At 39.4% G+C, this 15,000-nt stretch overlaps 1 protein-coding gene across 5 annotated transcripts in view; it reads right to left on the minus strand.

Annotated features, from left to right (window-relative positions):
• LOC138004100 (stimulated by retinoic acid gene 6 protein-like) overlaps positions 1-14,934 on the minus strand; it is a 116,787-nt gene extending 101,853 nt beyond the window's left edge. For 3 of the 5 annotated variants that reach the window (XR_011123733.1, XR_011123734.1, XM_068850510.1), the window contains exons 1-2: positions 14,733-14,932; positions 2,027-2,081 (exon numbers count right to left, since the gene is read on the minus strand). Coding sequence is in view for 3 of the 5 variants with exons in the window: in XM_068850510.1 (XP_068706611.1) it covers positions 2,027-2,081; positions 14,733-14,761 (84 nt within the window). In the remaining 2 variants the exon portion in view is untranslated. Of the gene's footprint in view, positions 1-2,026; positions 2,082-14,732 lie in introns of all 5 variants that reach the window. The other 2 variants (XM_068850509.1, XM_068850511.1) reach the window with 2 other exon arrangements.
• Between the last annotated feature and the right edge of the window lie 66 nt (positions 14,935-15,000).

Genomic DNA, 15,000 nt, shown 5'->3' on the forward strand with positions numbered 1-15,000 from the left:
CCAGGTTCCGGTCCTGGCCGGTGACATTATGTTGTGTCCTTGGGAAAGACACTTTACTCCCACGGTGCCTCTCTCCACCCAGGTATATAAACGGGCACCGGTGAAATGCTGGGGTAAACCCTGCTATGGACTGGCATCTCATCCAGGGGGGAAGTAAAAAAATACTACTAGTCACTTCATGCCATAGAAAGCGGGATAAACTCTGGCTCTGATGGGCCACTTGGCTTGTAAACAGACTTTTAAATACATGCTAATATTGAGACGTATTCAGAATGAAGAGCTTCAACCTTTCATTACCTCCGTCGTGTTAGGCCTAGATACAAATATCCGGATATGTTTTGAGATATTAAGAAAATTTTGGGATATTTAAGAAATTCTCGAGATATTTAGAAAAAACAAAATGTGATTTTTTTAGGGAAACATTATTGAAGTCACGTTTTTTCCCCAGAAACATGGATCCGAGAGAGAAAGAAAGCAAGTTTTTAAGTTAAATGCTGCTTACAAACACAAAAATTCAAAGAAAATTAACAAATCCTCCCATCTAGGCCCGCAGCAAGCACATGCAGCAGTATTCTCCATTTAATACATGTCATATATACCTTATACTTTGTTAGGTTATTGCTGCATTATTTATAGAAATGGAGGCAGATATTTTCGGGATATTACGAAAAAAAACCAGGGTATTTAGAGAAAAATCGAGATATTTAGAGAAAAAATCGGGAATTTCCGGGAAACATATTTAGGCGATTTAACTTGATATTGGTGTCTAGGCCTACTCGGTCTTCAGAATTTCTGCAACAAGACTAGCATCCATATTACTCTTGCTGTTTAAGGATATACCACAAATGTCCTCTTCCGTCACAATACGATCAAGACGATCAAGGAGGTAATATTAAACACTTAATGACTGGTCCCGAGGGAAACATTTAATTTTCTTTCCCGAGAATCTCAATGTTTCCCCGAGCCGCAGCAGAGCGATACATTGAAATTCGAGGAAAACAAAATGAACCGTTTCCCGAGGGACCAGTCATTAAGTGATTTGTTATGTAGCACAAAAAGAAAAAAGTGCAATGGCAACAACAACGGCGGCCTTCGGTCAACATTCGCAGGTAAAAATGCACTGTTACCCTCTGACGTCATATATTTTGCACTACTGCCCGCTCAGAGACTTTTGGCGGGAAACAGTTTTATTGTTAAAAGTCATGTGACCTCGACGTAACCAATGAGAGCGCCCGCTGTTGGGGGAAACAAATTCAGCTTTATAATACGAGGAATTATTTAATGCAAGTTTGCTAATGCAATTAACGTACGCGAAAATCCACGAAAATTCAAGTGTTTGGAATTGTCTCCGTAAAATAACACCGAAATCGATCGATATAAACAACTTCCGCATCTCGAGTGACCACCAGGTGCATATTCTTCAAGTTCATAAGAGAGGACGAACTGCTATGGCGCATTAAAATCTACGGTAAACGTTTTGATCTCTTCTTCGCGAACTGAAAGAGCAGGTCCAGCGTCTCGAAGTTTCTGACATTCAACCAAAAAACGTTTCCCATCCATACCCCTCTGATAATCACAGGTGAAGAAGATGGTCGCAATCAGCCGCCATTTTGGAACTTGCCTATTTTGGCCAGGCTTCCCGATCCGCTCGTCCGGTGACGTAACGTTTGATTCGCGTGAGGACGACTGGGAACGAGGCTGAGGACCTTGGCCAGTTCCGAAATCTGAACAATCATAGTAAGGGTTCATTTGGCAACCACAAATGTTTCAAATTTCTGAGTCTGCGCAGAAGATCCGAAAATCTATTTTAATTTTATTTTACGGTGCTAACCAAAAGTATTGCGGAACGAGACGGCTCCCCATCCCCATTAGACAATTCATGTTAGGCGCAGCGTGGTTTAGATAAAGGTGCAACTCGGGAGTGAATTGAAACTAACCTGTTGTTATTGATTCATGATTCATTCCGTGGTTAAATCCAAAAGTCATGTTACAGTAGAGATTGTAAAATACACATTCTTATACTTACTGCTGGGGCAAGACATCCAAGATCGAACAGCAATGGGTCTAGAACTTTCTTGCACCTTGAAAAAAATTTCATTAATTAACGGTGAATGTGAGTAAATGCATGTTCATAGGATTCTCGAAAACGTTTTGTGCATTTAGTGAATACGGAACGTGGTGAAAAATGAGGAATGTTTGATATCCGTTATGTACCGATCGAATCGAACATTCAAGATCGCCCAAGAACCAAGTAGTCTTGCCTTGCATTAGACTGGGAAATTTGACTATCTTAAGGAACTTTTTTCTAGGAGAATCTAAGAAAATTCATTTCTGATTACTCATCATCTGAGGCTTAACCATGTAAGAAACCAGAAGGCCCAAGAAAGGAGCAGCCGCACTGGACCAGCATTAACAAGACGGTTCAATTAGAGCGTATTTTATGGTTTTATGATCCGGCTTTGGACTTCAACAGAAATGCAAAACACGAAAAAGGAAGGAATCCATTCATAACAATCACAGAGTTAAGGATTCGTTGCACTGAAGTGAGACTCTGCTTCAGGAAGGGGGTGGGGAGGGGGGGGGGGATGAGCAGTGCAACGGAAAGATACCTTGCATGTTAATCTTCGCCGTTAAAATGACGATTTCGAGAAAAATCGAAAATAAACATTTCATCAGGCAACCAGCGGCTTATTTACTCAGCTTGGTCAATGATCCCGGAACAAACAAAACGCAAATATGAAACCAAGCCATCTTGCCTTCTTACTGTCTTAAAGAACCCATTTTAAATATCGCTGCTAATAAAGTATTTAAGTCTAAGCACCCGTTTTAAAACGGTTAGCTTTCACTGATTGTGTGACTCGCATGTTAACTCGCATGGTTCGTCATATTGGCTCTCATGACTTGCAACTATGGCTTGCATGGCTCGCATATATTGTCCACACACTTTTTTGTTTCAAACGCACGCAGTGCCAGTTTCACTGAAATTAATTCATAGACCATTTTACAGTTGCAGCTAAGTTACCTGGCCTGAGAATGGAAGCGAGGCTGCCGGTGACCCTGCTTTGATAGAAAACGCTGTGCTTTTCTGGTGGTAATGTACACTAATTAAAAATGGTAGTAATCACGGATTAGTAAAGTCCGTTCGATGTCTAGTAAAGTAATATTTTTTATTGTACTGATTGCCCAGAAATATTCAGGGACAGTGGCCTTGTGGGGTGCTTTTGTGACAGTACGCAGGGAGAACTTGAATCTCCTGTGAAAAGCAGCCGAGTTGACAAATCACAACTCAGCATCGTTGCCGACACGAATTGCCATGCGGGGTCCAATTGTAGTGTGTTTCCTACAAAATATACAACTTCACAGCTTTCTGATGTTCTAATAAGTCGCTTTAGTCATATTTGCTAGTGATACTTCAAGTAAATTAACATACCTTCAAATACGTTTGAAAAAAGAAAGCGAAGAAAACAGCCGAGCAACCAACACGTATAAGATATAATTTATTTACCGTCAGGTACACGGGGAGTGGTCGCCCAGTCTCCCGAGCCGGGGGCTCATGATAAAAGTGACTGACTTAAAATATGTAACAAAGTCTAAAAATTCTTAAAACTAAATCACAGATTGTCTCATTGAACTATTTACAAATACATAATTTAAGCGAAAGCTACGTATACGCGAAGGTGAAACGAAAGATTATAGACAGCTTTTACATTGGCAGCCAGTAAAGATAAGAGTTTTCAGTTTTCTTCTAAAAGACGGTAAGTTAGGAGCGGTTTTAACAGAAAGTGGTAGTTTGTTCCAGATACGAGAGATGACAAATGAATACGAATTGTGACGGAATTTACTGTTGTAGGAATTTTCAGTTACGTTAAGGCCAGTGTTTCTTAGGTTGTAAGGAGTAATTCGGGGTTCGAAGAGGTCGGATAGATAACTTGGGCCGTTCTCTTTGTAGCATTTATAAAATATGACTGCAAAGCAGGTGGAAATATGGAGATTTTTTACCGCTTTCATTTGAGCATGCCGTCATTGCGATACAAACCCGCTGTCGAGGCATAACAGACTCACAATTACATCAGATCGAGGGGATGTGCCCGTCGGCCAGCTAGTCCAAGATAGCGTACAAACCCTGAAATTGTATGGCATCACGATCGATATCCGGGAAACATATTTAAGGTCACCGGCAGCCTCGCAGCCATTCAGAGGCTAGGTTACTGAGCCAACAACTGTAAAATGGCCTATTTGAATCATTCATATGTTTTATACCGCACAAATGACAAAAGGAAACGTAAGGAAAGGAACTTTATTTAAGTGTCGTTCTAGCGCTGGAGCACTAATTTGGGACACTGTAAACTGGAATTAACAATGAAAGCAAATCAAGTCAAATGTTGGTTTGTGGGGAGAGGGGAAACCGGAGTATCCGGAGAAAACCTTTTGATGCAGTGTAGAGAACCAACATACTCAACCCACATGTGACGCCGAGTCCGAGAATCTAACCACTTTGGTGGGAGGCGAGTGCTCTCACCACTGCGCCATCCCTGAACCCATTCCGTTCCTCTTTTTAGCTTATGTATACTGATTTTCTTTGAAAGTTTTTGAAATGTTGTCATATTTTTGCTCAAATACTACTTTTTAAAAGCGTGCATTGAAAATAAAACCGTCCGCCAAGTCGTACATGCATTTCAGTGGAACTAACACAGGGTGCGTTAAGAAAAAAAAAAACGGTGATGTAAACAATTTTATTACACATAACATGAGAATTTTATTCCATAAAGCTCATTTGTACAAATCTATGCGCTTTATTTTCACATGTGGAAAAGGCTTATACAGCCAATCAGAATGGCGTACAGCTATTTCACATGTGGAAGTATAACCAATCAACGATAGCGTAAAGGCGTTTCCATGCCAATCACTCGTGCATCTCGTGCAAATCGTACTTTGTGATTGAATTAAATTAAATTAGCATTTGGTTCTATTGTTAGTGAGTTTTTGTTTCTAATTTGCGTTCAGAAAACTATTTCAATGAAAATTCTCGTCTTATGTGTATTAAACAGTTCACGACATAGAAAGTGCTTTGTACGGGGTTTTATTCACTCGTTGTTTCAACCTCGTTCCCAGGGTCTTCTCGGCTTTCAATATGGCGGCGGGTCTTGAGAAGACCCTGGCACACAGTGAACTAAAAAGATCGCTGATTGGTGCTTTTCTCACATGAACTCTAATTGGGTTAATGTCGAAAGAAAGATGGCGGCTAGTGAGGAGGGCCAGAAGAAGAACAGAAGTCGTGTTTAAATCATTTTCAAAATTGTAGCTGTTCCGTAAGAAGCAGCCGCAAATTAACAAGCATAACAGTCAAAAATAATTCGCCGTTTTTTCACGTTGCACGGTGATCTACATCAGGCCTCGATTCCAATTAAAGCTACGTTGGCTTTTCACGATCTCTGGCATAGCGATCGCTCTAATATAGAAGGATATAACGGTGTTTGAAAGACGTAACGGTAATTAAGTCATTTAATTTCGTACGTACCTTTACGTTTTGGTTCATTTTGGCGTCTCACAATTGTAATTCCCTGATGCGAGTATTGTTACTGTTGTTCAATGTTTTCACCATGTCAGATTGTGTTACAAATTATAAAATTGTTCAATGGGGTTCATAGACTATTGATGTGGTTGATTTAGCAGTTGTATGTGGCTCTGTTGACTCGTGTGACAGCTGCAATGAAGGCGGGTCTGTTAAATACAGGTCACATTCCACAGGTCAAGACTAGAGGTCGCTGCTCCAATAATCAACATTTTTGTTGAGTGATTAGCGCTAGCAGACACTTTTGGTGTTGTTTATTTGTCTGCAGCACGGTGACATGTACACTCACCTGTGGAATGTAACCTGTGTTTTATTTTAATAGACCTGCAGCTGCAGTAATCCATATTCTTTCCCATCCCTTCCACACTCTTCAGCTAGTGGTGCACAGAGAGATCTAGCTCGGTCGGTTTTCATCATTGCCTCTTACTTTCATTAATAAAAAATATTAATCTCCTCACCCCAAACAAAATGCATGTCATCTTGTAATTTTCCAAGAGAGTTATTTAAGATTGTGAAGTCTTAACAATAATTATTATTCTTGAAAATAATTGTCAGGCTTATCATTAAAGTCTTATTGACCTGTCAATTCGCTAACAACTTCAATTTTTGCTTCTTCTGATTTAAAAATATAAATATGTATATTAAACAGTATTCTTTAATTTTGTACACATTACTTTTTTATCATCACACTCCTGTGAGTTTTCTTGTACTCCAATAATTTAAATTGAATTATTCATTTTCAAAACATGCTTTGAAAATATTCTCTAGCATTGCTCAAATTGTGGCATTTTAATTACTTTTTGAAGATGTGGTACATCGAGTGATTTGGGGGAAGATTGCGGATTGGACAGGGGGATTGGGAAATAAAATTGAAGGTGACAAAGCACAGGAAATTTGCAACTTCACCAGCAACAAGAAACTATTTCACAAAAAGAAACGGTGTTTTGTTTCTGGAATGGTAAGGGCAGGAGAAAAGATAAAATACTGTAGTGTGGGTCACTTGGTCGGTCATATATATTTCGCTTTGTCTATTGAAACTCTCAACAAAGGACAAAAATGTGGACGCAAACTCTCTGAACGGTTAGAAGCCTGTCAAGGAATATTAACCATTAAAAGAGAAGAACATAATGATACTTGTCTACAAATACCTACTATTCCTTCAAATGCCACAGCATAAAATTTCAAATTCCATTTTCTGTGAATCTTCCATTACTTGTGGTACATGTGAACCTAGGAAGTTACCAGTACTAGCTTTAAAATAACTGGTTCCTGGAAAACCCAATTTATTACTACAACTCACCAGTGGGAAGATTGTTTACATTACTTATTACCATGAAAAGAGATAGCTTTGGGTTTTTCAACAATATATCCCTTTAATATAACCGAAAATCATTCAGATAGTGAAAACTTCAAATTTATGACCCATTTCGTTCACTTTCATGCTTGTCAGCATTATGATTTGCTATACTTCAGGTTCACATGTTCACAAGTTTGTTTTTACATCTCATAGATGTTTAGATGTTCAATTACAAACTCTGTTTTGAACGGCCACTCTACTTCATTGTGTAAATAGTTCACCCTGAAGTGTAAATAGTTCACCCTGAAGTCTAAATAGATACAATTCGTTTCTGAGTAAATGAAACGAAACAAAAATGTAGTTTAAGGAATGGAGGCAAATAAAACAAACCGTGCCATTGTCACTGCCTCCAAAACAGCAGATTAAAAGCCAGTTTGATAAAACAGCAAAGATCCACCCCTAACCGTGGGCTCATTCGAAAAGAACTGCTAAAGATCATGAGATGCTTATGTTTAGGACTTGCACAAATTGTGCCCTTTTTTAATTAGGTTCAACAGATTCCATGAGCAGCATTCCAAGACATCACATTGTCTTCACTGGTAGGACAAGACATGGAAAAGTTCTTTTCATAGCTTGAAAAGTGCAAGAAGCAGATTGCTAATCCTATGGAATAGCATGTTCAACAATGTACATTGGCTTGATTATGTCAACTTTACCACAAAATATATTTACAATAACAAGTTGTAAGAATGTGGGCACTAAACATGCTGTGGTTCCCTGTTGGCAATCAGAAGACAATTAAAATACTGATTTCACACTGACATGACAATACTTGCAGTCAATCGATGAGATGAGAGATAAAACCACAATACGACAATCTAATGGTTTCACTGTGATAATGAAGTACCACAGATATGTGGTATAATAATACTTCCTTTTAGGAAAATAGCTTTGGGTCAATGTATACTGGGGAAAGTCGTTGTCAGAAGGCTTATATCCACCGATGAGAAAAAGACAATCATTCAAGTGTATGAAAAATTTTAAATGATAATTAGGTTTAATTGATTGCAATATAAACTATACATTACGGAAGACAGCGAACACACCTCCGTGACTAAATAGCTAGAGCCAGGGCTTTCATTAAACCCTAGCTCACTGAATTTTACGGTAATCAAATGTCTGTGAAATTGTATGCAATGGCTGTTTCCAAACTGTTTAAGAGCTTCTGCCTGAGAGACCGGGGCAGACTTGGAAATGAAGGTCGGCTGATTTCGCTTAAAATTGGTACACAAAGTACTTATGTCGAGTTATGTAATATGCCAAAGTTTCAGCTTCAACGACTTTTTTTTAGCCGAGTTCTGGATATCAGCCCCTCAGGGGTCCCCAGAGGCTGATTTTCAGTGCAATTTTGGCCACTCTTAAATCTCTCTTTTAGCAACATGAAATTAATTTCAGGCAAAAACAAAACCATCTTTGTAAAGCCCTATCCTTAGGCTTTTATGGGTGAGAACATTAGCTCATGGAAATGTTTCGCTAGCCTGTGGCTGTTATCACAACTTGGTCATATTTGAAGCATATGGGAAGCAACCGGAAATGGCCTGTTTTTCAGACCAAATATTTTCCATGCCCATGTTTTATATCTTGAGGTCTTAGTATCCCTGAAAAGTTCAGCCCTTAGGTTAGTAATATCAAGAAAAAAATACTAAGGTTGAGGCTTTTTACTAAGAAAAAAACTTACGAGAAGATGGCTAACCAGGCCACTTCCGATTAAAGTTTCAACAATTTGAAAGCGTGTCTGCAAAAATCAGCCATTTAATTTCGATTATCTTTTTTCTTTCCAAGTTACGGTTAAAAGAGACTCTGAAGTTAATTGTCACCGAAAAGACTTGCCGTTAATAATAAATTTTTATGTGATTGTTTTAGGACCGATCAGATAGTGGTCCGACAGCGGTTATAAATTTCTTGGAAGAAGTCTTGAAAACTACGGACAATAGAGCCGCTGCGAAAACTCTGTAATTACCTAACAACACATCTCTTGCCGGTAAATCACAATGCAAAATTGCAATTTTTTTCGTCCAAACTGCAATGTTAAGTTTATCTCCTTTGTTCAATTCGTTCAACGTATCACGTCTGTGGCCCGTAGTAATGAAGCGCTAATCAAATCAGGATATAAGCAAGCCCACCTGTTTGGGCTTTAATATTTTCTGAAGAAAAAAAAACTTATCGGTCTCTTTAAATGCAACCACAACATCTGTCGTGACACTACTTGAGAATCGTTTTGAATCTTTAAGAAATTTCGAATATAATTAAAGCAAATCGTCTAACACAAATTGCAATTGCAATCACTCTTCCAGTCTATTTGCAAAGTGTCTGAATAAATTCACTTACAAAAAACGCTTACCTGGCTTCACCTTTACAGACACGCCCCTTTCCTATAATCCCTTAAAAGTGAGGTAACATTAGAAACTTTAGCCCCAGCGATAAATTGGTCGCAATTGCGTCGTTGCGAGTTAGATATACACAGGTCGATTAATACCGTAAGTGACGAGGTCATTGTAGTTTGCTGGCTATGACTGACTTGGAATTCAGTTGTTTTCTCGTGCAGATTCGTCTCCTTGATATTGCAGAGAATGATTATGATAGAACTTGTATGAGAACCTCAATGGCATGATTTGTTTACTGAATGTTTATTCATACCCAGTGCCCCAGTGTAAATGGCTCACGTATGTTGTAAATGATTGATAAGGACGTCCAACACGGTCCTTTTTTGGCCGCCAATCCGCTAAATTGCTAGAAGATTACTCACGGGCACTCTTTTCCTTTCTCTATCAGTATTTTCCTTTTGTTGCTTTCTCAAACAGCACAGGTCCATGGTGGCATCCATACTGCATATATATCCAAAGATAGGACAGGGATGGAGTGAGTTATCCTTCCGGCAAAGACTACTGTTTTGGCAACTTGGGAAATAAAACATTTCAGCTTTCTTGGAGCCCTTAAGGACTTGAGTTTTTTTTTATGGCACCCGTAGCTGTAGATCACATAAAAAAGTAAGTCTTTATGGACTCACACTGAGTTGCTGACCCTTAACTATCTATGATCTATTAATAGATCGCAGATAGTTTCCCTTCTGGCAAATAAACAAAGCAGCCGGCAAGGTGTCCACTTTCTTTTGAAAGTGCTGGCCATTTATTTTTTCCCCGATGCATTTTGTTGATTTAGGACAGATTAAAGTCCACATTACATTTGGATTCTACACAAAAAGGAACTGGCATAGCTCGTTAGCGGGCTAGACTCTGGATCGGGCGATCCTGGTTACTAGGGCGTTGACATGTCGTCTTGGGAAGGCAATTTTCTTTAACAGTGCCTCTCTCCACCCAGATGTATAAATGGGCACCGGTGATTATTATCCTGTCCAGGAAAGAAGAGCAGTAACCAATTTAAGCTCCAGCAGGTACGAGCGGGCACTAGGCCTTGTGACGACTTACCTTATCACCTACAGCATGCATAATGGCCCTCCAGGGCGATTACCGCCTAGGTTGCTTCCTATTACCGAAACCAGAGTTAAGGGTCAGCAATTCAGTGTAAGTCCATAAAGACTTACTTTTTCATGTGATCTACAGCTACAGGTGCCATAAAAAAAACCCAAGTCCTTAACAAGGGCTCCAAGAAAGCTGAAATAGTTTATTTCCCAAGTTGCCAAAACAGTAGTCTTTGCCGGAAGGATAACTCACTCCACCCCTGTCCTATCTTTGGATATATATGCAGTATGGATGCCACCATGGATCTGTGCTATTTGAGAAAGCAACAAAAGGAAAATACTGATAGAGAAAGGGAAAGAGTGCCCGTGAGTAATCTTCTAGCAATTTAGCGGATTGGCGGCGAAACCGGACCGTGTTGGACGTCCTTATCAATCATTTACAACATACGTGAGCCATTTACACTGGGGCACTGGGTATGAATAAATATTTAGTAAACAAATCATGCCATTGAGGTTCTCATACAAGTTCTATCATAATCATTCTCTGCAATATCAAGGAGACGAATCTGCACGAGAAAACAACTGAATTCCAAGTCAGTCATAGCCAGCAACTACAATGACCTTGTCACGTACGGTATTAATCGACCTGTCAAGAGAAAATGAGGGGACAGAGAGGGAGGCTCAGGGCGTTGACCGGGATATTTCATGTCCACGAAAGTTATTTTTAGACGAGCGGAAATCTTTGCTCTAGCGGAAGTCTGTCTTCCGAGACGTCCGCATGCAGTCTTTTCTCGCAAACAGGTTCTTAGTGAAAAGAGAAAATGGCGGCGCAAGTGGAAGGCTGATTAATATCTATTTTCTTTCAAACATCTGACCGAGGTTGGCCTGCATGCCGATGTCTCGGAAGACAGACTTCCGCTAGAACAAAGACTTCCGCTCGTCTAAAAAAAACTTTCGTGGACATGACATATCCCAAGGGCTGGACCGGGAGCCTCCCTTTCTGTCCCTTCATTTTCTCTTGACCTGTGTACATCTAACTCGCAACGACGCACTTGCGACCAATTTATCGCTGGGGCTAAAGTTTCTAATGTTACCTCACTTTTAAGGAATAATAGGAAAGGAGCATGTCTGTAAAAGTGAAGCCAGGTAAGCGTTTTTTGTAAGTGAATTTATCCAGACACTTTGCAAATAGACTGGAAGAGTGATTGCAATTGCAATTTGTGTTAGACGATTCGCTTTAACTATATTCGAAGTTTCTTAAAGGTTCAAAACGATTCTCAAGTAGTGTCACGACAGATGTTGTGGTTGCATTTAAAGAGACCGATAAGTTCTTCTTTCTTCAGAAAATATTAAAGCCCAAACAGGTGAGTTATAGTATTACTGAATGGAACTACAAAGCTTGCTTATATCCTGATTTAATTAGCGCTTCATTACTATGGGCCACAGACGTGATACGTAATCTCGTACCCAGATCTCACTCTGTCACTGGAAATGTGAGATCTGGCAAAGTTCGACAATACACCCTTTTTCATTGGCTACTAAAAAAAAGGTTGCAGCAATGCAATTTACGCTCTGATTTGCTTATTTCGTGGGACACGTCAGTGCATGTGCTGTTTTGAATAAATGCCAGTTGTGCGGAGGAAAGTTTTGTTTTTTTCGACGCCGGAAAAGCTTTACAGTTGAGGAAAATCATTTTAAAAATTTGCGACGTTTGTGTAAATGGTACCGACAAAAGCCCCACGTACCCTGCCACTCGGATAAAGTTCTGCGTAGCTGGCTACGCGGTACGCAGAAACTAATAAATTCAAGTTGAAGTATGGAATTTATTCAAAACAGTATTTCTCGTTCTTAAAGCGTGACTCGCGAATTAAGCAGTGATCAATTGTGAATTTTACGGTTAGATTAACTACATTTTTCACGAGATTGTGTCAAGAAAATAGTGCTCGTTGCAGTGATTAGGTCTAAGCACTCTTTAACATTTACGCTTTCAATTTACGGTTTGGTTTACTACACTTTTCACGAGATTGTGTGAAGAAAATAGCACTTGTATACTAAGCGTTCGTTTCGGTGATTAGGCCTAAACCGTCTTTGACATTTTAGCTTTTAATTTACGGTTTGGCTAACTACACTTTGCACGAGATCGTGTGAAGAAAATAGCACTCGTTTATTGATTACGTCTAAGCGCTCGTTTCATTGATTCTGCAGTTGCTCCAACAATTAAATAATCTCGACCGTTCAAAAACAATCGCCTGCAGCGCTTCTTTCTGTTTCAGCTTAAGTTTAAATCCATGTTTATTGCGCAAAATCACCCAAAATCACAACAGAGAGTACCAACATGCACACTGATAGAAAAGCCCGTATGTCGGGCCTCGCTGGCATTGAGCATGCTCGAAATCGAACTTTACCAGATCTCCCTTAGGTATGACCGTGGGAGATCTGGGTAAGAGATTACGTGATACGTTGAACGAATTGAACAAAGGAGATAAACTTAACATTGCAGTTTGGACGAAAAAAATTGCAATTTTGCATTGTGATTTACCGGCAAGAGATGTGTTGTTAGGTAATTACAGAGTTTTCGTAGCGGCTCTATTGTCCGTAGTTTTCAAGACTTCTTCCAAGAAATTTATAACCGCTGTCGGACCACTATCTGATCGGTCCTAAAACAATCACATAAAAATTTATTATTAACGGCAAGTCTTTTCGGTGACAATTAACTTCAGAGTCTCTTTTAACCATAACTTGGAAGGAAAAAAGATAATCGAAATTAAGTGGCTGATTTTTGCAGACACGCTTTCAAATTGTTGAAACTTTAACCGGAAGTGGCCTGGTTAGCCATCTTCTCGTAAGTTTTTTTCTTAGTAAAAAGCCTCAACCTTAGTATTTTTTTCTTGATATTACTAAACTAAGGGCTGAACTTTTCAGGGATACTAAGACCTCAAGATATAAAACATGGGCATGAAAAATATTTGGTCTGAAAAACAGGCCATTTCCGGTTGCTTCCCATATGCTTCAAATATGACCAAGTTGTGATAACAGCCACAGGCTAGCGAAACATTTCCATGAGCTAATGTTCTTAACCATAACAGCCTAAGAATAGGGCTTTACAAAGATGGTTTTGATTTTGCCTGAAATTAATTTCATGTGGGTAAAAGAGAGATTTAAGAGCTGCCAAAATTGCACTGAAAATCAGCCGCTGGGGACCCCTGAGAGGCTGATATCCAGAACTCGGCTAAAAAAAAGTTGTTGAAGCTGAAACTTTGGCATATTACATAAGTCGACATAAGTACTTTGTGTACCAATTTTAAGCGAAATCGGCCGACCTTCATTTCCAAGTCTGCCCCGGTCTCTCAGGCAGAAGCTCTTAAAAATCACAGCCCCGAGAAATAATAGCCGTCTATAAAATTGCATTGGTTTAAAATTACATGAAATGAAAAGAAAAGCAAGATCTCTCTCTCATCTACCGCATTCTCGTTGCTCGTGCATTAATCCATCCGTATTTTTGGTTTCTTACATCAAATTTTACAGCCTTGGGTTCCCCTTTCGTACTCCATTTTGTTTCGTTGGCAGTTGTCGTACCCAGATTTCTCTCACCTTATTCCTTGCCGCCATTTTGAAAAAATTTGCATATTTGCCCAATCTTGATCACGTGATCTGCTGTGTGCCAGGGTCTTCTCAAGACCCGCCGCCATATTGAAAGCCGAGAAGACCCTGGGAACGAGGTTGTCGTTGTTTGTGTCAAAAACCCTCCCTCGCTCTTTCCTCGCTCGTTCGGGTTTTTGACACAAACAACTCGTGAATAAAACTCCGCACGCCGCACTTTCTATGACGTTTACTATATACAAGAATAATTCTCGATACCTTTCGAATTGCAGTGTAGTATATTTAATTTCTTGTACCTAAAATATTAACTTATGGTGTGAATCACTTTTGATAGAAAACTGAAAATATTTAATATCGCATTAAGCTCAGTTTTGAAATCGTGATAGAAAATTGAGTCACTTGCATAAACGACTATCAATTACAGTGTGCTTGAATTGAGTAATATTATAGTTCACTAGCGGATTTTTGCCGTCAAATACAATTTTCAGTCACTTAAGCGTAAAGGCGTTTCCATGCCAATCACTCGTGCATCTCGTGCATCTCGTGCAAATCTAATTTGAAAGAAAAACAAATGAAACTGACTAGATTTTTATTTTCACGACGTTTCGAAGTCATCGTAACTCCACATTTATCAAGTGATAAATAAATACAAGTGCTGAGTTTAAATAGATGGAAAGCATAATTTGCATACTAGGTGTTGTTTGCCATTCAAATTCATGATGACATGATCATAAATATAACGTAAGCTAAGCAAGACACAAGCATTTCGAGGTTTATTTACTCACCCTTCCGAGATTTCTGATGTGTTTGACATATTGCAGGATTGATTGTTTGTCTGTAAGCTAAGCGCCCTGTCTCAAGAAGAGTTCGGTTGATCGCAGGTTAATACGGTAAAACTTGACAGACGCAGAACTTACAATTTCTCAACGAGTCGTCTGCCGCCAGCTGTCAGGAGTGATGCTATCATGTGTCATGCTATAAATGTCAGCCAATCAGATTTTACCGCAAATTACATGCACGCTGCAATTCAAGGAAAGACACGACGAAAACAAA

Source organism: Montipora foliosa, chromosome 5, assembly GCF_036669935.1.
Source record: "Montipora foliosa isolate CH-2021 chromosome 5, ASM3666993v2, whole genome shotgun sequence".
NCBI classification, from domain to species: domain Eukaryota; kingdom Metazoa; phylum Cnidaria; class Anthozoa; order Scleractinia; family Acroporidae; genus Montipora; species Montipora foliosa.